The sequence below is a fragment of the Mauremys reevesii genome, linkage group 16 (assembly GCF_016161935.1).
Source record: "Mauremys reevesii isolate NIE-2019 linkage group 16, ASM1616193v1, whole genome shotgun sequence".
Taxonomy (NCBI): Eukaryota; Metazoa; Chordata; order Testudines; family Geoemydidae; genus Mauremys; species Mauremys reevesii.
In genome coordinates, this window is record NC_052638.1 from 41,207,446 (window position 1) to 41,233,799 (window position 26,354).

General features: G+C 41.4%; 1 protein-coding gene across 2 annotated transcripts in view; it reads right to left on the reverse strand.

The window, feature by feature from the left end:
• The window catches only part of FANCA (FA complementation group A), a 68,611-nt gene that overhangs the window by 32,774 nt on the left and 9,483 nt on the right, over positions 1-26,354 (reverse strand). For both annotated transcript variants that reach the window (XM_039503591.1, XM_039503590.1), the window contains exons 6-21: positions 22,822-22,895; positions 20,724-20,836; positions 19,310-19,377; positions 18,686-18,719; positions 16,439-16,505; positions 14,570-14,682; positions 14,019-14,095; positions 12,871-13,012; positions 12,024-12,157; positions 10,899-11,009; positions 10,375-10,470; positions 10,220-10,279; positions 9,216-9,304; positions 7,763-7,823; positions 7,629-7,678; positions 6,441-6,517 (exon numbers count right to left, since the gene is read on the reverse strand). In XM_039503591.1, the coding sequence (XP_039359525.1) occupies positions 6,441-6,517; positions 7,629-7,678; positions 7,763-7,823; positions 9,216-9,304; positions 10,220-10,279; positions 10,375-10,470; positions 10,899-11,009; positions 12,024-12,157; positions 12,871-13,012; positions 14,019-14,095; positions 14,570-14,682; positions 16,439-16,505; positions 18,686-18,719; positions 19,310-19,377; positions 20,724-20,836; positions 22,822-22,895 (1,366 nt within the window). The remainder of the gene's footprint in view (positions 1-6,440; positions 6,518-7,628; positions 7,679-7,762; positions 7,824-9,215; positions 9,305-10,219; positions 10,280-10,374; positions 10,471-10,898; positions 11,010-12,023; positions 12,158-12,870; positions 13,013-14,018; positions 14,096-14,569; positions 14,683-16,438; positions 16,506-18,685; positions 18,720-19,309; positions 19,378-20,723; positions 20,837-22,821; positions 22,896-26,354) is intronic.

Below are 26,354 nucleotides of genomic sequence, written 5' to 3' on the forward strand. Positions count from 1 at the left end.
TAAAAATGGTGGCAAGAGTAAGGAGGTAAAGAAATCCAATAACGTATTTCTACCTCAGCTCCTTAACCTTAATTCCTGCTCCTGTACACAACATGGGTCTTGCCTCCCCACCCCCGGCCCCCAAAGGGTAGCAGAAATTCAACTGCTTGCTTGCTAAATATGACCTAGCACTTAGATGTAGTTTTGGAATTTCCATTTTAGCAACTGACTCCCTGTCTGCCACAAGTGTGCTTCATTCACTGCAGACGGTTCTATGCTCTCACATTCCAAGAGCCAATACCTGACTGAGTTTGGATCAATCCTATAGCAATAAAATTACCAGGCTCAGCCAAAAAGGCACTTAATATAGTTGCTTTCTTGAGGCTCCACAACTCATAGACTTTAAGGTCAGAAGGGACCATTATGATCATCTAGTCTGACCTCCTGCACAATGCAGGCCACAGAATCCCACCCATCCACTTCTATAACAAACCCCTAGCCTATGTCTGAGTTATCGAAGTCCCCAAATTGCCGTTTGAAGACCTCAAGCTGCAGAGAATCCTCCAGAAAGTGACCCGTGCCCCATGCTGCAGAGGAAAGCGAAAAACCTCCAGGGCCTCTGCCAATCTGCCCTGGAGGAAAATTCCTTCCCGACCCCAAACATGGCGATCAGTTAAACCCTGAGCATGTGGGCAAGACTCACCAGCCAGTACCCAGGAATGAATTCTCTGTAGTAACTCAGATCCCAGCCCATCTAACATCCCATCACAGACCACTGGGCATACTTACCTGCTGATAATCAAAGATCAATTGCCAAATTAATTGCCAAAATTAGGCTATCCCATCATACCATCCCCTCCATAAATTTATCAAGCTTAGTCTTAAAGCCAGATATGTCTTTTGCCCCCACTATTCCCCTTGGAAGGCTGTTCCAGAATTTCACTCCTCTAATGGTTAGAAACCTTCGTCTAATTTCAAGTCTAAACTTCCTAGTGTCCAGTTTATATCCATTTGTTCTTGTGTCCACATTGTTACTAAGCTTAAATAATTCCTCTCCCTCCCTAATATTAATCCCTCTGATATTATTTATAAAGAGCAATCATATCCCCCCTCAATCTTCTTTTGGTTAGGCTAAACAAGCCAAGCTCTTTCAGTCTCCTTTCATAAGACAGGTTTTCCGTTCCTCGGATCATCCTAGTAGCCTGTCTCTGAACCTGTTCCAGTTTGAATTCATCCTTCTTAAACATGGGAGACCAGAACTGCACACAGTATTCCAGATGAGGTCTCACCAGTGCCTTGTATAACGGTACAACATGGAACTCCAGTCTATCACCACAAAGACAGCTGATAAAGTTTAATTTAGACGGGGAAAAAAAATTCTCTTGATGACAGAAAATGATTTGCAGTAGAAACTGTAACAATACACATACCTCTCTGCAGACTCTTCTATTTGCAAAGTGACAACCACCAAATTTTTAAATGTGATATCTAAAGAGTAATACACCTCCACTCCGATATAACGCGACTCGATAACACGAATTCGGATATAACGCGGTAAAGCAGCGCTCCGGGGGGGCGGGGGGGCAGCAGGGCTGCACGCTCCAGCAGATCAAAGCAAGTTCGATATAATGAGGTTTCACCTATAATGCAGTAAGATTTTTTGGCTTCCGAGGACAGCGTTATATCGGGGTAGAGGCGTATGTGCAATTGTGTTCTTGTTGTTCGTCCGAGTTCAAAGATGACCACGACATCACTGATTGGTTTGGTTTCTGTGAACATGTGAGTAGCTGATCAGGCCAATTTGAGCTTTGAACGGTCTATGGCAAACTGAGCAAGAGATGCCATTATGGGTTACTTGATTAACAGCAGACATGCTGCTGTTGTGAGATTTACACTGCTGGCGTGTCTGCTCTGCCTCAGTGGTTCTCTTCTGCTCACAGACTGTAGCTCCAGTATGGATGAGACTTCGCCAGGTAGAATGATCATGAGTGAGATCTTCTCAAATATCTGGGTCAAGGTCTAAATGTCGAGTCTGAAACATTTCTGGTGGCTTCCCTGAGCGTGCTTTCCCTCCTTTAACTCACCCTAAAAGATCTTCTTTGGCAGTTGTAAAAGCAGCAAAGAGTCCTGTGGCACCTTATAGACTAACAGACGTATCGGAGCATGAGCTTTCGTGGGTGAATACCCACTTCATCCAACGAAGTGGGTATTCACCCACGAAAGCTCATGCTCCGATACGTCTGTTAGTCTATAAGGTGCCACAGGACTCTTTGCTGCTTTTACAGATCCAGACTAACACGGCTCCCCCTCTCATCTTTGGCAGTTGTTCATCTGACAGTCTGGTGACATGGCTTGCCCCTCTCATCTGTGATTTCATCAAGAGAATGGATGCTTGGAATACCTGCCCACATGAGAACCTCAATATCTGGAACCTTGTCTTGCCATCTTATCCTTATCAATATCCTCAGACAGCCCATGTGAAAGTGAGTCAGTTTCATAACATGGCATTTGTACACTGTCCACATTTTGCATGCATACATCATAGTTGGCAAAATGATGGCTTTGTAGACTTCAGTTTTGTTTGTTGACTAATGCCTCTGCGCTCCCACACATTTGCATGTAGTTTGCCAAAGGCCAACACTTGCTTTAGCAATTCTGGTATTGGTTTCATCATCAATGTGAATTGCATACGACAGTGTACTGCTAAGATAGGTGAACTCGTCCACTGCCTGGAGGGTTTGGCCATTCACTGTGATAGTAGCTCTATGTAAGGTTTTCCTGGCACAGGCTGGTACATCATTTCTGAGAGACCAAAATTATCACAAGCTGAAGAGAGAAAGTTTATACTCTGCTGCATGTCAGACTCAGATTTGGAAGTCAGGGAACAGTCATCAGCTAACAGAAGATCACAAATTATCACTTCCTGTATCTTTGGCTTTATCTGTAGTCTCCTCAAATTGAAAATTTGCCATCAGTCCGGTATCTGATGCCCATACAAGTGTCACAGTCACAAAAGGCATCTGTAAGCACGGCAGAAAACCTCATACTGAAGAGGACTGGGGTCAACACACAGCCCTGCTTGACTCCATTGATGACTGGGAATGGTTCAGATGACTCATCATCATCCATAACGCAAGGGACCATGCCATCATGGAATTCCCAAACCACCGTGATGAATTTATCTGGGCAAATGAATTTTGCCATGATCTTCCAAAGGCCCTCCCAACTGATTATAGCAAATGCTTTTTTCAGGTCAATGATAGTCATATACAGGTTGGAGTTCTGTTTGTGGCATTTCTCCTGAAGTTGATGACCTGCAAACACCATATCTGTGATCTTGCATCCTTTCCTGAAGCCACACGGTCTCTCAGGGAGAAGTCCTTATCCAATGTGTTGCACAAGGCAATTCAGCAGGTGCCCTAAACATTGTCTGCTTCACCTTAACCCTGGTCAGAATACTACAGCTGATGGGGATCCTGCTACAGCAGTCGAAAAAAATCACACAAAAAGACAAATACAAATAAGACAAAGGTGACACCACTCACCATCAGTGTTTGGAATGCGAACACATTAATGGACTGCACAACAGCAGATAGACCAGAGAGAACAGCTCTAGTTGGTAGAGAACTGGCCAGATGTAACATCCAGATAGCGTCCCTGAGTGAAACCCGCCTAGCTAAAGAACAACTTACTGAAAAAGGAGCCAGTTACACCTTCTTCTGGAGTGGCCATAGCAAAGAAGATGAACATGAAGCTGAGGTTGGTTTGCCATCAAATACAGCTAGTAAGCAAGCTTACGAATTTCCCAAAGGGTGTGAATGCTAGATTAATGCTAATGAGACTCCCACTGTTTGGGAAAAGATGTGCAACTATCAGCACCTATGCACCCACCATGACTGACCCAGATTTGATCAAGGATAAATTTTACGAAGACCTGGGGTTGCTCATTGAAGAAGTACCAAAGGCAGACAAGCTCATCATTCTTGGTGACTTCAGTGCTAGAGTTGGCGCAGATTATCAGGCATGGCCAGGTATCACTGGGGAAAAAGTGGCCTTGGGAAATGCAAAAGAAACGGGCTCCTCTTACTGAGGAAAATGTGCGGAACATGACTTCATTACCAATGAAGTCTTCAACCTGTCAAACTGTGACAAGATGTCTTGGATTCATCTGCGCTTCAAGCACTAGTATCATATTAACTAGGTCTAGGTTGGATATTAGGAAACACTATTTCACTAGGAGGGTGGTGAAGCACTGGAATGGGTTACCTAGAGAGATGGTGGAACCTCCTTCCTTAGAGATTTTTAAGGTCAGGCTTGACAAAACCCTGGCTGGGATGATTTAGTTGGGGATTGGTCCTGCTTTGAGCAGAGGGTTTGGACTAGCTGACCTCCTGAGGTCTCTTCCAACCCTAATATTCTATGATTCTATGTCATCATCAAGAGAAGAGACTGATAGGATGTTCGAGTGAGAAGTGTAGAATGCTGGACTGATCAAAGGCTTATATAGCCTCCAAGCTGAATATCCAGATACATCCTAGTGCAGAGGTAGGCAACCTATGGCACAGGTGCCGAAGGCGGCACACGAGCTGATTTTCAGTGGCACCCACACTACCTAGGTTCTGGCCACCGGTCGGGGGGGCTCTGCATTTTAATTTAATTTTAAATGAAGCTTCTTAAACATTTTAAAAACCTTATTTACTTTACATACAACAATAGTTTAGTTATATATTACAGACTTCTAGAAGACCTTCTAAAAAGGTTAAAATGTATTACTGGCACGCAAAACCTTAAATTAGAGTGAATAAATGAAGATTCGGCACACCACTTCTGAAAGGTTGCCGATCCCTGTCCTAGTGGAAGACCACAAAGTAAAAAAAAGCACCCGAATAGCTTAATGTCTCCAAATTAAAACAGGAGAATGTGAAACAGGCTTTTGCTGAATAACTGTGCAACTTGTAACAATCGATGCAAACAACATCAAGGAAAATTGGGCATCGTGTACTCAGCTGCATCAAATACCCATGGTTCCATCACACGTAAACATCAAGATTGGTTTGATGAAAACAATACTGACAGAGGGAGACTATTGAATGAGAAATATCAGCTCCATAAGGCCTGTTTAGGAGACAGCACTTCAACATCTAAGGCGGCAGTCTTCAATAACATCAAGAGGATTGTCCAATGCAAACTTAGAGAGATGCAAAACTGATGGCTGAGCAGCTAGGCAGATGAGAGTCAGTCTTATGCAGACAGCAATGGTATGAAGAATTTCTATGATGCTCTAGGGACAATCTATGGGCCATGGTCATCAGGAACATTTCCAATACTGAGTGCCGATGGCACCACACTGCTCATTGACAAAGAAAAAAAGAAAAAGAAAAATACAGCAAAGATGGGCAGAACAGTTTAACAACATATCAAGCATCTATTAGCAAGGAGGCAATTGATCAGCTGCCCCAGATTGATATTAACATCTCTCTTGCTGATCCCCCAACACTCACTGAAACTGCAAAAACGATGGACCTGCTGTCAAATGGTAAAGCACCTGAAGCAGATGCTATAACAAGGGTCAGCAACCTTTCAGAAGTGGTGTGCCAAGTCTTCATTTATTCACTCTAAGTTAAGGTTTTGTGTGCCAGTAATACATTTTAATGTTTTTAGAAGGTCTCTTTCTATAAAAAAGTCTATAATATAACACTAAACTATTGTTGTATGTAAAGTAAATAACATTTTAAAAATGTTTAAGAAGCTTCATTTAAAATTAAATTAAAATGCAGAGCCCCCCGGACCGGTGGCCAGGACCCGGACAGTGTGAGTGCCACTAAAAATCAGCTTGTGTGCCGCCTTCGGCACACATGCCATAGGTTGCCTACCCCTGTGCTATACCATAAGTCTATAAAGCCAGAGGCTTGCACATGGCTCTGAAACTGACTGAATTTTCCCAGTCAATGCGGACTCAAGGAAGTATGCCCCAGGAGTACAAGGTTGCATCCATCGTCCACTTGTCCAAACAGAAAGGTAACAGACAATCCTGCAACAACTATCAGGACATCTCTTTGTTGTCAATAGCCAGCAAAATTCTCACCAAAATTATATGTACACACTTGACTACTACAGAAGCTGAGGAGGAGGAAATCCAGAGGCCAATAAAGTCTTAAAGAAAAGCAAAGATCATTCTCATTTTTCTACACATTTTTATTACACCCATCACCCTGGATGGTAGGTATCCAAGCAAATATAGTTAATACAAACACCACCCTAATAAAATTCAGAATCAAACTACAATATATTTTATGTATTAATAAAACACCAATCACTGTTGTCTATATATATAGAGGAAGAATCTGATTTGTAATGCTTGGAAAAATTCCCATCTAAAAGGGCGTTAGCGAAAACAGATGTTGAATCTTGGTTCATTTCTCTAACAAACTAATGCTTAAGTAAACACAGATATTTCTCACCTTGTAACAGTTTCTCTTTCAAAGAATGACAGGCTTGGATATATCTGGAGTACAAGTTTGGTGGAATTTTGTCAGCTCTGCAGTAAGAGAAAAAATTTTTCCATTTACATCATTTAACCTCAGAGTTCAGACTCATTAAAATAAGGGCATAACTATATCTCATACAAGAATTTTTTTCCCATAGACTAGTAGCACTAAAGCAGACACTGCACTTGACAACGTTTTTATGATACCACCTGGCATAAAGCCAAGATAGTTGCACACTAGACATTAGCAGTATTATACAATCTGTGGGGGTAAGAGTGCACAGAAGGGAGTGCAGTTATGGGACAGAGTATGCACTCATCTCAAGTGCAGGGCAAGACTGAGATTAAAGGCTGTATGATCTCCAAACACCTGATAGGCAAGTATACAAATACTAAATGTTCATTACAGTGTTAATAGAAGGATTAGATCAATTAAATCAGTTTAAGTTGTAACATGCAGCTAGGAGCTTGTCTGCATGGTGGGGTAACACACTCTATGGGTCTGTGTAGACCCTGCTGGTGCACACTAAGTGTTCCCTGGTGTACTTTAACGTAGTACTGTTTCAGACAGCACTACATTAAAGAATACCAGCAGGGTCTATAAGGAGCAATCAATGCTCAATATACTAGTAAACTTTAGAAATCATACCCTCATACAGTGCATTATTCTCACCATATAGACAAGCCCTAAGTCTTCGATATAGTTTGGAATTAAGAGACACAATTGAATGCCTCATTTGTAGGCATTCATACAGAAATGTTTGTTTTAAAGTCAGCTACAGAAAAGTTACTAGTTTTGAAACAGGTTTATTCCCACTGGGCAAGAAAATGTCAAACAGTCAATATTCAGGAATAATTGCATTCTTAACAAGGGATATCGTCCTCCTTAGACACTATCCTGACAAACCATAAAAGCAGATCTTGAAGTATTGTCATTGCAGCAAACCCATCCCCAGCAGCAAGGCACTGTACCTGCCAACTGAAACCAGATGTCTCAGAGGGTGAGAAATCCTACCCATGAGGTTAGCTAGTAGGTACCATTTTGCAAACAAGGTATCACAGCACATGAACCTCAGATAACCTGATTCTTTAGTAAAACACTCCCAACACATAGTCCAGAAAATCAGAAACTCCCTTTGCCTCATGTGCTTTATTTTCATACCTCTTTAAGGAGTCTATAAAAATGATGCGCAAGTCTGGAATTTCAGGGAGCTGTAACAAAAAAGCAGCCAAGTCAGAAATGCATTTACTACCCAAAAACATGTTTCCAAATGAAAGGATAAGAAAAATACTAACCACACGTGGCGTGAGTAAAGCAGGAATAAAGTGGGAAGTATAATAGGGTCTTCTGAAAATACTAAGACAGAAGGTGAAAAGATTAGCAACTAAATATGGAGGGCAATTTCGTTAATATCTTAGGAATGATTTCTGCTTGCTACACAAATAAGAATATTTGAGTATAGTTGCTTCAGTTAAAAACCAGAACAAAACTTTATTAACCATAAAAACTCAGCAATTTAAAATGGAGAAATACCATACCCGTGTTAACTATTCTTAGTGTGGGGTTTCCTTATTATTAGCTTCTCAGAGGATAAAGCAGGGGTCGGCAACCTACAGCACACGCGCCAATTTTTGATGGCACGCGGGGCAGGCTGAGCTGTTCAGCCTGCCACCGCTCTGGGGTTCCTGCTGCTGACCCCTTGCCAGCTGGTGTCCCGCCACCAGTCCCACTCAGCGCCCGCTGCTGGCCTACATGAAGGAACCCCAGGCTGGCAGTGGGCTGACACCCCGGCTGGCAGGAGCCAGTGGCCGAAACCCCAGAGCGGGAGCAGGCAGAGACGCTCAGCCCACCGCCGAAACCCCAGAGCTGGGCGGGCTGACCCACTCAGCCTGCTGCCACTCTGGGGTTCCGGTTCCTGGCCCCTTGCCAGCCGGGGTCCCCATCGCAGCCCCACTCACCTTGCTTCCAGTTGGAGTTCCAGCGCAGGACCCCTGCCAGACAGGATCCAGGCCTCTGGCCCTACTCAGCCCTAACAGCCACCAGCTCCACTCACCTCAGCTGCCGATCTGGGGTTCCAGCCAGTTAACAACTGATCACTCAGAAGCCTGTGTGCAGCTTAAAGTATCCAAATACGTGCCACCAGACATTGGAAAACTCAGCAAGGAAAAGCAAGGGCAAGGATCACACTAAACCAGTAAGATCTGCATTTTAATTTAATTTTAAATAAAGCTTCTGAAAGATTTTGAAAACTTTGTTTACTTTAGATAACCAAACTACTGTTATATGTATTATAGACTTATAGAGAGACCTTCTAAAAAATGTTAAAATGTATTACCGGCACACAAAGCCTTAAATTAAAGTGTATACATGAAGACTCGGCACACCACTGCTGAAAGGTTGCCGACCCCTGGGACAGAGTCCAAATTCCCAGTTAGTATTCATAGCATGAAACACTGAGTTTTCACACAGTGCATTCTTATAGACACTGTTTTTTGATTTTTAAACATCCTCAAAAGATGGCTTTTTTAACGGAAGCAGTGTCTTCCCTTCTGTGTACATATGGCCTTTTTATCCTCTGAGTATCATCGAAACAAATAGCCTGAGCTTCGATGATTACTGCAGCACTGGATAAATTAACAAGATTTTCTTAAGTGCTTCTTTGCTTCCATCCTAAACTTTTCTCTTATTTTTTCTTTGATGTGCTCTTGAAACAGAATCTTTTGAGAAACGTCTAGAAAGATACCATACCTGGCCTCTATCACACTTGTTGGGATCTTCCCTGTATTTTCAAATATCCGAATAGCCTTTTCAACATCTTCGAGTGCCTGGCTTTGGGGCTGGCTCATGCAGGTGACAAGGAGGGAATAATATAGTGAAGTCTTTAGCATAACGGAGTAAATCATTCTTGCTTAGTAACAGTGGTCTTATTTTTACAGCACAGAGACAAAGGGTGCAACTACATAACTTGAAACAGGCTGGTATGGAGAGGAACAGTGCAAGGGAAGGCTGCTCTATCTTCTGTATTTCATGCACTTTGGTTTTTGGGATGGGGTTGAATTCAGTGCTCATAACCTTTCACTTAATTGCATTGGCTAGAACTAAACAGAATGCAGGGTATGGCCATCTAGGCGTCTCTCAAGCAGGCTGCTAAATCACATGAAGTTGCAACAACCTGTGGCAATCTCCCAATGTGCAAACATACCTAATGCCGATGAGGAAGAGACTAGATGATCCTTTCACTAGGGACTTAAATAGAATTTGATCCTCCTAAGACAAACCACCAATGTACTGAGCTGCTGCACCACTGACAATAGCCTTTTTTCATGCACTTTAAAATGAATTCAGTTTCTTTACTTATTTCCACATTCCATCTGTATGTCCTATTGCATTAACAACTAATCAAAACACAGAAACTATAGAAGAAAGTGTGACTCAAAAGGATCAAGCCAAATATTCCCTTTTTGATTAGTATTATTCAAAATATATCATAAACAGGACAGTATAAAACTGCAGTCTGTAGACATCTTCCCCCTCCTTCCCCCCCATGAATTATTCCCCTTAAATGTGAGAGTCATGTAGATTCTACAGCAAACAGATGCTATACAAAATTCAAAATAATAATTATTTACTGAGCTGATATATTGCATAGTTTTTCATGTAGCCAAAAATGCAGTGTAATTTTATACTGAGAAGTGTTACCACAGTAACAAAGTATAATTTACTGGAAGTCCCCCTGGAAAATCCTCCAGTACCTGCTCAGCTTCCTTTGTTGAAGATAAATCCTCATAGAGCCCCATGTCTTCTATAGCAACCTGCAAGAGTCACAAGAAAAAGGAAAATGTCACAGAGCAGTTGATATTCTGATGGAAAAGGATTTTTCAGGTGGAGGAGAATGCTTTTCACCAACCTTGAGATCAGCCAGTCGGGTTTTGGCCAGAGTGATATATTCCAAGAGAAAGGGACGGTATTTTGTTGGCACAAAAGGCGGATGCATTATATGGACCTAAAGAGTAAAATTCAAAGCAAGGTTTCCTATTTTGACAGCATATAGAAGCCAGCTTCTGGTTCATCTCCTCACAGATTCCTGGGAGCTTTGAAGCTAGGCAACGACAAGGCACTGTTGCCTGCTTAAGAGCTCACAGAAAAGCCAGTTATACGGCAAGGGAAATCTTTCCACATACAAAATTGCTATGAATTTTAATTTAGTCTCCTGAGGTGCTCTTTCTTCATTGTGTCAAGGCATTAACTCTCTGCTAGTTTATTTTATTTTGTAGAGAAAACTTGGTCCTGCTTCTGAGGTTCATATTGAAAGTTATAATAATAATCTGGTCCAGTCAAAGGCCATGTGACCTTAGTTTGATAAACTGAAGCAGTTTGGAGTAGGCCCCTAACAGCCCCACAAGAAAATGATCCCCATAAGATGCATCTCACCTTCAGATACTGGGGTGCTTCAAAGGGGACCAATTCTGACAGGAACTCAAAGAGAAAGACCAAAGCCTTCTTACAGCTACCATGGTAACCACTGGCATTTCCAAAGGAAACCTGAAAGGGGAAAAATCCGAATATTGTCTTTCTGCCTTGAGAAAATTACTACCACTGCACCCTGCTACACTTAGTGTAGAAATCCCATCTACCCTATAAATCTGTTATCTGCCCAGATAGTGTTTCTGCAAAAAGATATTCAAAAGGATATTATTTATAAAAATCAATCTCTGCCAGAAAAATCTACCACGGTAAATATCAAAGTTTGGTTTAATGCTGTCTTGTGAGGACATTTGTAGGTAGTTAAATGAGGTAGTATACTGAAGGATTTGCAACAGCAAATGCACAGGTTTCTACACAGGGTAAATACAGCTTTGCTCTGATACACTTAAGCATTACAGGGATAATAAACCCATCTATTGAGATCACACAAAACAAAGAATCAGTTCACTTTTCAATAAATCCTAAATATTTCACCATCAAAAGCTTCAGGACATATTTTCAGACCTTTCAAGCCAATATGCATGTACAAAAATGCATGCGAATTTGTTTGCGTAAATTGCATATACATTTACTACAACTGTAAAAGCAAATGATCCATTATCCTAATGGATCAACACATGCAATTACAAAAACTGCATACACATTTTTGGCAAACAGGAGTACCTTACACATGCATTTCTCTAGCCTACCACTTGTGTTAATGATGATTTCAATTATCATGATTGTAACAAATGTTGTGCAAGGAGAGAGATTTCTGACCAATAAATGGAGAAGCCAACCTGTAGTTAGGGAGGAAGGAAGGAAAGATCAGAGAAAGCTAGAATGACTAAAGAAGAAATTATTTATTTGTAAATACAAAAGGCAATATTTAAGACTAATAATGTTCAGTATCACCAATATCAGGATCATCAATTGTTGCTCTATTTCTACACCAGGCTGACTGACTGAAATGAAGATCTTCTTGTACAGGTTTATATCAACCCATTCTTTCCAGCTGTCTCCCTTGTACACACTTCCTCTTCCGCTAAGGAATAAGATTCCCAGTAATAAGAAGTCCTTATTTATTCTTACCTTAAACCATTCAGCATAAGACATGAACACAGCAGGACCCTCAAGGGCAGCCTGACGAGCTATCAAGAATGCAGTGATCATGTTTTCCATATCGTAATTCTCAAATGCTTTTATCAGCAGACTGCTCAGTAGGTCTAGAAAAGGTATAACAATAGGCCAAACAACCTAAATATCTGTGGTAAAAACTTAATGGAATCTTAGCAACTGTGTTGGATTACTACTACAATAAATGCAGCCAATTATCTGTGATAAAAGAGGTCTGGGAAACAGTGACAAGTGGCAGCACATAATACTACACTACCGATTCAAATTTGGGAGAGGCTTTGGGACTCAATCTTAACATCTTTTCATATAAAATAAAAAGGCACTTTTGCTATTCTACATACCCTTTAGACTCTACAGGGCTCCAAGCACTGCACAGAATACAGCAACTGAATGCACAATAGGAAACTCAGAAAAATTGAGTCTAACTACTAGCATCACATTGTAAGTGCACATGTGAAGGCAGAAGTCAGACTCTACAACACCCTATCAACCACATTAGCAATTAAGATGGTTATCACATAACCACTGCTAGCTGAATTTAAAATTTGAGAAATGGGAAAGTCATAGGATGTGGCACATGCATCAAGGTGCAACTTCAAGTATTTGACTGGAAAAGCAGAGCTCCTGAATTTTTCATTACCTTATAAACACAGCAGATAATTATACAATGTCTGAAGCCATCTAAAATCAGTGATTATAAATTTAATATTATAATGGTAATTACTGTTGACTGTTCAGCATTTGGAAAGCAAGAGACAACAGTGCACACAGATTCCCTACCAAGTTTCTCAGCCCTCTGTACCTTTAACCAGCTGCTCTGCTTCAGTCTGGCAGACTACCAATGTAGAAAAGCAGGACAGCACGTGCTGCCAATTCACCTCATGAGTCTCCAGAATCTGCTGCAAGTGACACATCAACTTCTCTGCACTGAATGCCACAAACAGCTGGAAGACAGGAACAGTGAATCGCTTTAGCTATGAATTCTAACATTCACTAGAGTGAAATCCACCCCAGACTCTCTTCTCACAGGACACTCCAGACTTCATTAATAAGGCAATTCCCTTCTGCCTGATTTTCTGACAAAGCTACATGTCCAACACACCAGCTTCCCAGAGCCCTAGCCTTTTTTGACCCTATTACTGCTACAATAAACAGCAATACTCCCATTTTCTTCAGTGGGAGCAAGGTCAAGTCTGTTAACAAAAACCAAACCACCCAAGTGCCCTGCGCCCACCACTTTATTTAATTTTTTTAGTTACTGTTATTGTTACATGCTGGAAAAATTAGTGCTTTTACTTCCATTCTCCCTCCTTTATCCACACATAGTCGTGCAAAATTAATCAGAACAAAATCTTATGACATTCTCTTTCCACCAGACTGTTGCCTACCACTATTAGATGATCCAGATTTTGAGACTGAAATACACTGTTCTTGAGAAGTCCCATCTCAATCTAGAGCAGTGGTTCTCAAACTTGGGCCACCACTTGTTCAGGGAAAGCCCCTGGCAGGCCAGGCCGGTTTACCTGCCATGTCTGCAGGTTCAGCCGATCGTGGCTCCCACTGGCCACGGTTCGCCGCTCCAGGCCAATGGGGGCTGCAGGAAGGGCAGCCAGCACGTCCCTCAGCCCACACCGCTTCCTGCGGCCCCCATTGGCGTGAAGAGGCGAACCGCAGCCAGTGGGAGCCGCGAATGGCCTAACCTGCGGACACGGCAGGTAAACAAACTGGCCTAGCCAGCCAGGGGCTTTCCCTGAACAGGCGGCGGCCCAGGTTTGAGAACCCCTGATCTAGAGTATATTAGCATTTCAACAAGAAAAATCAGTACATAAACTGGAGTAAATATATTCTTAAAACAATTTTAATACATCGAGCAGTGAAAGTTTTCAGAAATTGAAGATGTGCAAAAATATAAACAATATTCTCTTAGTAAATCTTGGGAGACAAACATACTTTGCGATACAAGGTGGTAAGCAGTGGGCAGGTTCTTGCAAAGCTCCACTCTCTCTGCATATGAATGGCATCAGATGCTGCATCCACATGAAAGAAAACAAGTTTTATTACCACAAATAGTTAGATAAAGAATAAAAACATGAAACCTCCCTGAAATCTGGCATCCAGATATATTGCAGACAGTGATTCACAATCCTTCCTCACACTTTAACTGACAGCCTACAATTAGCACTATGTGTAAACGTCTCCCAATTAGCAGGCAAGCAGTGCCACACCACAGTTCAATGGGGCTATTTTCCACATGCTTTGCAGTCCAAATGTATTTCTTCCTAGAAAAGTCATACTTCAGAGTAGGCACCAAAGACAAGCAGCCCTCCTGCTTTAAGGTTTGATATAAGCCAATAGAAAATAACCCACACAAATAAAAAAAGTGACATCAAGCATTAGGGAGGACTGTATTGTACACTTAGAAACCAAAGCTCACATTACAGCTGAGGATTGACGCACTAGCTACAGCATGAAGAGCTAGCCTTTCCTTCCTTGATTCCTACCTTTCAACAAAGGATTGTAGGTAAGAATCTTAGTCAGAGTGTGAATGAAGAACTGTTGCAGAGACTCTGGAAAGTAGGTGCTTTTGTACATTGTCACAGTGAATATGTTCAGCCTACAAATGAAAACAAAAGAACTGCTCAGGAACAATAAATGGGAGCCATGATCCACGATGAATGGAGTACAGTTGATGACTCTTTCCCTTTAAATTTGTTTTCACCAGTCAACTGCCAAAATGAAGAAAACATTGACAGACTCTTACAATACATACAAAAAGAGGTTACTGTGTATTCTGCTCAAACTATCAGCTTACACAATAACAAAGGACGGGACTGAAGACTGAAAGATGCATATGTAAGCGGGGGAATGGTCCTGCTATTGTGAGGAATTTCCTGGCTTCTGCAATACCCTGGTGAAGTGGGCTAGTGAAAGGATCGGAGTCCTCACTCCCACTTCCTTTACCCAGAGGCCTCCCTGCCCTCGAGGACTCCCCTTCCACTCTCCTGTCTGGCAGAGTCCTCGTAACCCCAACAAGGCTGGGCCCAGGATTCCTCGGGGGCTCAACACCCAACCCTGCTGTGGTCACCTGGGACAGGGACTAGGGTGTCCCCACTCCAGGGTAGTCTCTCTGCACTGGGCATCTCCCTGACCCACTGATCATTTCATACAATTTAAAGCAAATACAAGTTGTTTAATTAACAATTAATTTAAAAAAAGAGTAAGGAAAAATGGGAAAGGTTAAAGGAAAACACATCACCCTGCTCTGTGGCAGGGAACATCACAAACAGTGTCTCTGGACATCAGGGCACTTCACAGTCTGTTCCTTGTGGGTCCCAGGTCTCCTCAGGCCCTGGCAGTGCTGCAGGGATGCTGCGGGTTGGACACTTGCAATGGTGGTGGCCACACACCTCTGGGCTTTGGGTGGTGGAACCCTTCTTCCCAGTGTCAGCCCCCCATCAGGTTAAGATCCCCCTCTCAGTCTGGGGGTGTCTTTCTGCACTGGGCCCTTTGCCCAAGGTCCCCCCTTGGCTAGCCCCAGTTGCTCACCACACCTGGCTCTGTGGCTGCAGCTCTGCTCCCAGCACAGGATCTGCTCTCCCTGGGCTGTCTCTGGCTCTGTGACTCTGCTCCCAACTCTGACCTGCTTCCTGGGCTGCTTTTTTGGCCCCTCTGGGTCTGGCCCGGCTCTGCTCCCCAGCTGAGCTTGGGCCCCTGCTTTCTCCTTAGCTCGGCCCCACTCTGTCTGACCCAGGCAATTCCAGCTCACACAGGGGACGGGACCTCCCTGGCCTCCTGACTCCCTGATTAGCCTACCTGCCCTATCAATCAGGCTCAGAGGCTGAGGCTGACCTGGAGCATTGGCCTCTCCCCATTCTTTTAGTGCTGGGAGCTAGCCAACCAAAACACCCCACTGAATGTTAGTAAGGGGGCAACAGTCCCCTTACACGTAGCAGGAATGCTAATTGGGAATAGGACCAAAGCAAGACTAAGGGTGTCTGGAAGCAGGAAGTTCAGGAGGGGAGCTGAACTGATGGAAGCTGCAGGGGACAGGAAGATGAGAACTAGGGTAGGAATAACTGCTGGGAAAGTCACAGAATGCCATGTGGGGATACCATACAATTCAGGGCTGGCACCTATGTTGCCAAAGTATACTTTACTACACTTACATTTATTTTCTACAGATATCGTCTATGGTGTTTGCATATGTATATTTGATGAGGGAGGGGAATGCCAAAAATAAGTAGCCATACTTTTAAATTATTTGTAAACAGGTTAAAATATGCTCATTTTATAATTTTTTATGTCTACAGAAAACAGACATGCAACAGTGGGAAAAACACAAACAATACTCACATGAGGAGATTTCTTACCAGCATTTCACAGCCTGTAATTTAGAAGAATCTTCCTGTTTTTCATTAGCAACAGCATCAAGTACCCCTGATTCCCCAAAATAAAAAAAACAAAAACAAAAAAACACAAATAGTCAAAGGAAGAGAAAGAAAGGTGTCATTAAGCAACATGGAGTAACTAATTAGAACAAGCAACATATGCATCCTTTAAGGAGATGACCCCTTTAGGGAAATGTGCAGCAGGAACCATTCGTCGGTGCTTGGATCTTATAAAAATTTCTCAAAGTAACACAAGGGCTTAAAAGCTACTAATACTAACCTTGAACCACTTTAAATGGCTCCCCAGCATGCGCTAGAAATTAAACCATTTAAAGATGCACAAATTAAAATTTTATTTCCAAACCCTAGGGCCCTAGGTTCTGAAGTTTGATGTGCTAGGGTAGATCCTTGCACCTGTTTGGCGTCCCACTAAAGACAATAGGATTCTGCATGGAGGAAGGTAGTTTATGCTAAAAGATCATATATTCACTTATTCTTTGGTGGATGACTAATTCTCCTCACTATATTAAAGAGAAAGCAGAATGCAGCTTGTTAATTCACCACTGTCCATCCCAACTCTGGGGTTTTCCCATGTTATATCTACTAAGTAACACTCAAGTGAAGACTAGGCCTACTGCATTAATTGCTGATGAAGACAACAAAGTGCACTGGCAACTCACACCCTGTACTGTCTTGGCCCATCAAGTTACAGTTCTCACTGACCAGACAAAATGCTGATGTTTTACTCTAGTGCAGTGGTTTTCAACCTGTGGTCCGCAGACCCCTGGAGGTCCACACCTCCATCTGAAATTTTCTAGGGGGTCCCCAAATGGAAAGATTGAAAACCACTGCTCTAGTGAATGTGGTAGAGAGAACAGCTTTTCTGTTTCTTGCTCCATCACATCTTCAAAAGCCTCAATTACTGAAGGGAAATCAATAAAGAGCTCTTGAGCTTTAAGGAAAGAGCCCTTTGATTAAGAGTGGGGTTCTCTCTTGTGACCCACTTTTAAAAGGAAATGTACTAGGATGCAGGAGACACAGATGCCCCAAACTTGTTCCTTATCTGCCAGACCCTGCTATTTTCTCCCCTCCTAAAGGGGAATAAATTAATGTTAAATAGAGGAGATGAGGCGAGAGGAGAGGAGAAAAAACCACTGATCTACAGACACAGGAGCTCACTATCACTGTATACTTAATATAAAGCATAATGCTCCCACTGCTTCTCTCATGCAGACACTTCTCCCCCAGACCAAAGTCTTTGTTAAATCATTAAGTTATTTTATATAAAATATCTAAATCTGCTTTAAGGCAGTTGATTAGTTACTGAAGTGTAAAGAGCCCAGTAGTGTCACAGATGTAAATTAAACAAGCTAAATTTAAGAATTAGTATTAAGGCCCGTATTATTTTCCCTTTTGTGGAATACCCTGCAGTTTATATACAGTTCTGGGCTGTATTATATTGGCACTGAGAAACCAGAGGAACAACTGGTCAACAGCATTACAGCCACATGTGAGGATTAGGGCAATATACTAGTCTACAAAGCATCAGTGGCAATGACTGGGTGCTCACCCTGCAGAGAGACAGCTGCATGGACAGCACAGAAACAGGTGAGGAAGATCATCTGCTGCTGATCAGAAAAGCTTTGACTTCTGTTTGGTCTTTTTTGCATTGTGATTTGTGATGAAAATCCAGGCATTACTATTCTTGCCCACTCAGCAATATCATCAGGACTGCCCAACACAAGATGGATACATGATTCATGGGAAAATTCAGGGAGACTAGTAATTTGAAGATTACACGTGCAATTTAAATTACAAGGTCTCATTCTTGGCTCATTGTTATTAACACATCACTATATAAAGATATTTCAAATTTTACAAAAAATTATTCTGCTAGTTAAAGTTGCAGCGTTATGGTGTCACAATGATTTAGCACCAAGTCACTTGTATAAAACATGCAAATTCCAAGTTCTTAGTGAGAGAGAGCGCTAGTATAAAAGAACAAGAGGTTATCTGCAATGCAAGGGGAAGCTCATGGGGGAAGGTGCATCAGAGGTATCTTAAATGACTAGCAATGTACATGATGCAACACAACAGAGGAAATCCATCACTGGTAAACAACTCCTTAATGCCCTTGGAAGTCTCCCAGGAAAGAATGGAGGTATGGCTAGCAAAGTACAATCCTAGTAAACTGTACAAAGCCCCAAATTATAAATAATCAATACTTACATGTCAACATTTTTTGCAGTACAGCATAACAGATCTATTTAAAATTAACAAATTAAGACTATTTAGCATTTAAGAAGGCTGTGTGTATGTTCAGAGACAGTATATTGGCTCAAAAATTAAATTATCCTAAAATTCCTAATTTAAAGATTAACTGTTAACATATAACTATTTGTAGTATAAACACAATATATAGGATTTCCCAATTTTTTTCCCCTACTACTTCACAGTATTTTGCACTGCACACTGGAAAGGAAGCAGAGCAATCAAGCAAAATCTGTATGTAGAAAAGAAAATGGTGACCCTGAAAAGAGTTACTGTGACAATTCATCATCCCAAAAATAATCTTTACAAAGCATATTGGTTTTGGAAAAAAAAAAAAGCCAGTTTCATAAATTAGTTCCGGAAGGTCCATGATAAACTCTCAAAGAATCACCTCTGCATTGGTCTCCTCACTGTTTACCTCTCTGATTGCTCTCCTGACTTATTGTCCTGTCTATGTTAAATTGTAAGCAATTTGCAGCACGGATTGTGTCTTATTCTGTGTGCTATAAAGCACCAGGTATATCAATGGTGCTTTTTATAAAAAAAAAAAAAAAAGTATAAATAGTAGCATTTTGTCCTTACATGGGGGATTTTCTTTCCCAGATCTGAAGTTTGCTGAAATCCATTCTGAAGAAACATGATCACAAAGTCTGCAAATCAAGAACGAACAACTGTTTCAGTATTCCCTTCTACCTACAATGAAAGAACACATCCAGTCTCCCAGAAGGGCTACTACTGGTAAAGTTTCATTTGTTACACAGCAAAGTTAGCCTAGTGTTGGGCAACCTCACTATCTCCTTAGAGGTAAAATTTCATATACGGAATGACCAGAGACATCAGATGTCACAGAGGTGCTCAGATCCCTCAATCATAGTGGCCACATAAGAACTTAAATAGATCAGGCAGTTCATTGACTCACATATTCCAGTGTCATGCAATCAATACAACAGAATGCCAATACATTTTTTGTTACACATCTTACGCAAAATAATTTTACAAAGTGATTTATCTTTTTCCTCATGCTACAAATTCAAATGTATGAAAAGTTAATTGGCTCTTTGGAGTTTTACACTCCAGGCGAGCCTCTTCAGAAGAGAAATCCTACTGTGCCTGAGGAGATCTGTGGAAAAGGATTAACCCACACCACTATTAGAAGAGATTCACTCGGTGCAGACAAAAATCTCAGACTGAATGTTGAATTTTCAAGAATGCATGTATTTGAAATTTCTGCATGTTCACTGTTCAATCAATCAAATACCTCAGTTTGCCTGGCAGTACCTAACCAAATGCACTGGTCAAAAGATCTGACTGGTACTCCTCAGTCAAATTACCAAGCTATTGGCTTTTTCTGAACCAGGAGAGAAGCAGAAAATTAGACAAAAAGGTGGGCAAAGGAGAAAACATAAAATGGAATCCTGGTTAGCATTAGGTTTTGGTTTTTTTTTTTTTAAATAGCCAAATGGATGATGGGTACTATACAGAGGTGGCATGATCAGGATGCAGGAAATGAGTGCTGGTGACACACATCACCACCAGTGCCCCTTGCTGGTCAAAAAAATGAACTTCAGGCCACTAACATGTAATGTAACAGAATATTAAACGTTTACTTGCAAAGCTACATGCTAGAAGCGATGAAAGACAAATGGAATAGTGGGGATAGGATAGGAGAAAGAGGAACAGGAGATTTTAGCCACCACAACTCTAATGATATCATAGCCAGTACTGGTATGGACAGTCTCTTAATTATTAAAACAAAGTTATGAAGGAAGAAAGAAAAACTTATGGTTTCAGGTTAACAGTCAAAGAATTCACTTTCTTAAATTCCCTTACCAATATAGAAATGTAGCCCTCTTCATCAAACCAGATAATGAAGGAATACAAGCTGAAGACTGTTTACATACACCTAAAGTTCTGAGTTGAATGTTGTCTGTTGTAGATTCTAAAGCTTAAGTACTTTAGACCACACTGTGTTAAATACCTAAACTCAAAGTGTTACCTGAGAGTATGTGCCCAGAAAGCTCCACATCCAGGGAAGAATTGTCTGTCTGTTTACACAGCAGACAAAGGCTGCTGCATAGCCACTCCACCACAGCAGGGGTGTCTGAATTGCTGAAAACACAACAAAAGCAGGTTTGATTTGTTTCACTCTTGATTGTGATATTTGTTTTTCCTCCAACTAACATTCATTCACATTCAGGAGAGGACAGATGCCTCCACTTGACTCCGTGTCTAGTATTTATTTCTTAAAAGCTGTGCCACCTGAAAGCTCTATTTCCTTTATAAAATATTTCAGAATGAATGTGCCCACAGAAAGAGAACTGATCTTGAAATCTCATGTTAAATTAATTCTTTATTTCCACCATAAAAATATATCCATAAAGAACTGTAAGAAAAAAGCTCTCTTTAGTCTTGAAGGAACTACCTAACATCCTGTGGATGGTTTCTTCAGGTCACATAGTTGTTTTTTCAAAGTTCAACTAATTAAAATAGGCAATACACCCAGTATCAGTAACAGAAAAATAAAGCAATATCATTATCAGGGGAGTCAAGAAATCTCCAACCTCCTCACATACCATAAGAGAATCATCTGAAGGATTGTGGGATTTTACTTATTAGAACACTGTGGCACAATGCTGTGCAGGGTTTCAATCACATGACTGCTACCGGAACTGAATCTGTAAATTCTCAGGATGACAAAGTTTTTGCCACATGATTCCTAAAATGGGACCTATGGAAAGTCTATCAGAAAGCACAATCATTCCAGTATATCTTAACTTCTAACTTCAGTCTATCATCAAGGTTTCTGTCCTATATCAGTTTATAGAGTAGAGGTAAATTTATTCTCTAAGATATAATTCTGTTGTAATACTCTGCCTTGTAAAGACAGAAGTGCTCAGCTTGCGCACAGTAAGATCCCTGTTCTAGATCAATTTTACTTTTTAATGGCCAAGTAAGAACTTCTGGAGCAAATTTTAGGCCAAGACAATCCCAGACAGGTTTCAGAGTAGCAGCTGTGTTTGTATCCGCAAAAAGACCAGGAGTACTTGTGGCACCTTAGGGCTTGGCTACACTTGAGAGTTGCAGCGCTGGTAGAGGCTTTCCAGCGCTGCAACTTAGTAACTGTCCACACCTGCAAGGCACATCCAGCGCTGCAACTCCCTGGCTGCAGCGCTGGCTGTACACCTGGTCTGCTTGGGGTGTAACGAGTGCAGCGCTGGTGATGCAGCGCTGCCTGTCGAGTGTGGCCACACACCAGCGCTGTTATTGGCCTCCAGGGTATTAGGAGATATCCTAGAATGCTTTTAACTAATTACTCTTTGTTTTGTTATGCAGCCTCTCTTTGTTTTGTTGTGAACATGGGGCTCTGGGAGCTGCTTATCTAAAAAACAAACACAGCTCCTGTTTGCTGTGATCAATCTGTAACTCAGTGAACAATCAAATGAGATAAACCCTGTGAATGAGGCAGGCAGGGGGAGGAGAGAAACAGCAGGGGGAGGGGGGGAAAGGGAGTCCGTTGGAGCAGCTGCTTATCTGGTCTGCAGGCTGTTTGCAGTTAAGCGTAAGGGGTCGGGAAAATTTTCTGATTTTGCAAGGCAGGGAGCTGATACACAGTGTCAGCTCCAAAAATCCACACTCTCTCTCTCCTCCGATCCCTGTCACACTACACCCCACCCCCATCTTTTGAAAAGCACGTTGCTGCCACTTGCATTATGGGCAGCTATCCCAGCGTTCATCACTCCCAACAGCGCTGCAAATGCTGCAAATGTAGCCACACTGCAGCACTGGTAGCTGTGAGTGTGGCCACACACCAGCGCTTTCCCTACACAGCTGTACGACCAGCGCTGTAACTCCCAGCGCTGAAACTCTCAAGTGTAGCTAAGCCCTTAGAGACTAACACATTTATTTCAGCATAAGCTTTCGTGGGCTACAGCTCACTTCTTGGGCTAAGTGAGCTGTAGCCCACGAAAGCTTATGCTGAAATAAATGTGTTAGTCTCTAAGGTGCCACAAGTGCTCCTGTTCTTAATCCCAGATAAGGCTTCTATATGTTTTGAGAGAATAAAGACATCTGCAAACGTATAAACCTCTGCTTACCTCTCCAGCAGCTCTCCCAAGCTAACAATGTTGCCTCTGTGCAGGTGCCACACAACCTCCAACACGGGAGGATTCTGAGAGGAATAATGCTACAGTCAGATGACAGTGGGTAACATTTACAATAGCAAACTTTCCAGTGGCAAACATTAAAAGAAAATTTGACAAACCAGTTTTTAATTAAGGGTATGAAAAATCTGAGCTCATCATTACAACAGTAATATATAAAATACCAATTAAAAAAAAAAAGTTACCATAGACCTATTCTCTCCTACCCACTTTTGAAATGTTTATTAAAAAAGATAAATAATTCAGGTCACTTTACGTCCCTGGAATAATCATGATTACATGTCTTCTAAAGGGGCAATGGACACCTCAGTGGATTTGAGAATAACTAGGGCTGTTGATTAATCACAGTTAACTCAAAAATTAATCGCGATTTATCACAGTTTTATTGAACTATTAAACAGAATACCAATTGAAATGTATTAAATATTTTGGATGTTTTTCTACATTTTCATATATATTGTATTCTGTGTTATAATTGAAATCAGTGTGTATTATTTTTGATTATAAATATTTGCACTGTAAAAATTATAAACAAAAGAAATAGTATTTTTCAATTCACCTCATACAGGTACTATAGTGCACTCTCTGTCGTGAAAGTGCAACTTACAAATGTAGATTTTTTGTTGTTATATAACTGCACTCAAAAACAAAACATCGTAAAACTTCAGAGCCTACAAGTCTACTCAGTCCTACTTCTTGTTCAGCCAAGCACTAAAACAAACAAACAAACAGTTTGTTTACATTTACAGGAGATAATGCTGCCCTCTTCTTATTTGCAATGTTACCAGAAAGTGAGAACAGGCATTTGCATGGCACTTTTGTAGCTGGCATTGCAAGGTAGTTACATGCCAGATATGCTAAACATGTGTATGCCCCTTCATGCTTCGGCCACCATTCCAGAGGACATGCTTCCATGCTGATGACACTCGTTAAAAAAAAATGCATTAATGCTCCTTGGGGGAGAACTGTATGTCCCCTGCTCTGTTTTACCTGCATTCTGCCATATATTTCATGTTATAGCAGTCTTGGATGATGACTCAATATCTTGTTCATTTTAAGAACACTTTTACTGCAGATTTGACAAAATGCAAAGAAGATACCAATGTGAGATTTCTAAAGACAGCTACAGCACTTGACCCAAGTTTTAAGAATCTGAAGTGCCTTCCAAAATCTGAGAGGCATGAGGTGTGGAGCATGCTCTCAGAAGTCTTAAAAGAGCAACACTCTGATGCAGAAACTACAGAACCCAAACCACCAAAAGAGAAAGCTGTTTTGGATTGTTATTGAGCAGAACCCCTCATCATCATGGACACATGTCCCCTGGAATGGTGGTTGAAGCATGAAAGGACATATCAATCTTTAGCGCATCAATCTTTAGAGCAATCAATGGGACACAATCATTCCGGGGTACAAAATATATCGGAAGGACAGAACAGGCCGTACAGGGGGAGGAGTGGCACTATATGTTAAAGAAAGTGTAGATTCAAATGAAGTAAAAATCTTAAGCAAATCCACAGGTTCCATAGAGTCTCTATGGATAGAAATTTCATGCTCTAGTAAAAATATAACAGTAGGGATCTATTATCGACCACCTGACCAGGACAGTAATAGTGATGATGAAATGCTAAGGGAAATTAGAGAGGCTACCAAATTAAGAACCCAATAATAGTGGGGGATTTCAACTATCCCCATATTGACTGGGAACATTTCACTTCAGGACGAAATGCAGAGATAAAATTTCTCGATACCTTAAATGACTGCTTCATGGAGCAGCTGGTACGGGAACCCACAAGGGGAGAGGCGACTCTAGATTTAATCCTGAGTGGAGCGCAGGAGCTGGTCCAAGAGGTAACTATAGCAGGACCGCTTGGAAATAGTGACCATAATACAATAGCATTCAACATCCCTGTGGTGGGAAGAACACCTCAACTGCCCAACACTGTGGCCTTTAATTTCAAAAGGGGGAACTATACAAAAATGAGGGGGTTAGTTAGACAAAAGTTAAAAGGTACAGTGACTAAAGTGAAATCCCTGCAAGTTGCGTGGGCCCTTTTTAAAGACACCATAATAGAGGCCCAACTTCAATGTATACCCCAAATTAAGAAAAACAGTAAAAGAACTAAAAAAGAGCCACCGTGGCTTAACAACCATGTAAAAGAAGCAGTGAGAGATAAAAAGACTTCCTTTAAAAAGTGGAAGTCAAATCCTAGTGAGGCAAATAGAAAGGAGCACAAACACTGCCAACTTAAGTGCAAGAGTGTAATAAGAAAAGCCAAAGAGGAGTTTGAAGAACGGCTAGCCAAAAACTCCAAAGGTGGTAATAAAATGTTTTTTAAGTACATCAGAAACAGGAAGCCTGCTAAACAACCAGTGCGGCCCCCTGACTATGAAAATACAAAAGGAGCGCTTAAAGATGATAAAGTCATTGCGGAGAAACTAAATGGATTCTTTGCTTCAGTCTTCACGGCTGAGGATGTTAGGGAGATTCCCAAACCTGAGCTGGCTTTTGTAGGTGACAAATCTGAGGAACTGTCACAGATTGAAGTATCACTAGAGGAGGTTTTGGAATTAATTGATAAACTCAACATTAACAAGTCACCGGGACCAGATGGCATTCACCCAAGAGTTCTGAAAGAACTCAAATGTGAAGTTGCGGAACTATTAACTAAGGTTTGTAACCTGTCCTTTAAATCGGCTTCGGTACCCAATGACTGGAAGTTAGCTAACGTAACGCCAATATTTAAAAAGGGCTCTAGGGGTGATCCTGGCAATTACAGACCGGTAAGTCTAACGTCGGTACCGAGCAAATTAGTTGAAACAATAGTAAAGAATAAAATTGTCAGACCATAGAAAAACAAACTCTTGAGCAATAGTCAATATGGTTTCTGTAAAGGGAAATCGTGTCTTACTAATCTATTAGAGTTCTTTGAAGGGGTCAACAAACATGTGGACAAGGGGGATCCGGTGGACATAGTGTACTTAGATTTCCAGAAAGCCTTTGACAAGGTCCCTCACCAAAGGCTCTTACGTAAATTAAGCTGTCATGGGATAAAAGGAAAGGTCCTTTCATGGATTGAGAACTGGTTAAAGGACAGGGAACAAAGGGTAGGAATTAATGGTAAATTCTCAGGATGGAGAGGGGTAACTAGTGGTGTTCCCCAAGGGTCAGTCCTAGGACCAATCCTATTCAATTTATTCATAAATGATCTGGAGAAAGGGGTAAACAGTGAGGTGGCAAAGTTTGCAGATGATACTAAACTACTCAAGATAGTTAAGACCAAAGCAGATTGTGAAGAACTTCAAAAAGATCTCACAAAACTAAGTGATTGGGCAACAAAATGGCAAATGAAATTTAATGTGGATAAATGTAAAGTAATGCACATTGGAAAAAAATAACCCCAACTATACATACAACATGGGGGCTAATTTAGCTACAACGAGTCAGGAAAAAGATCTTGGCGTTATCG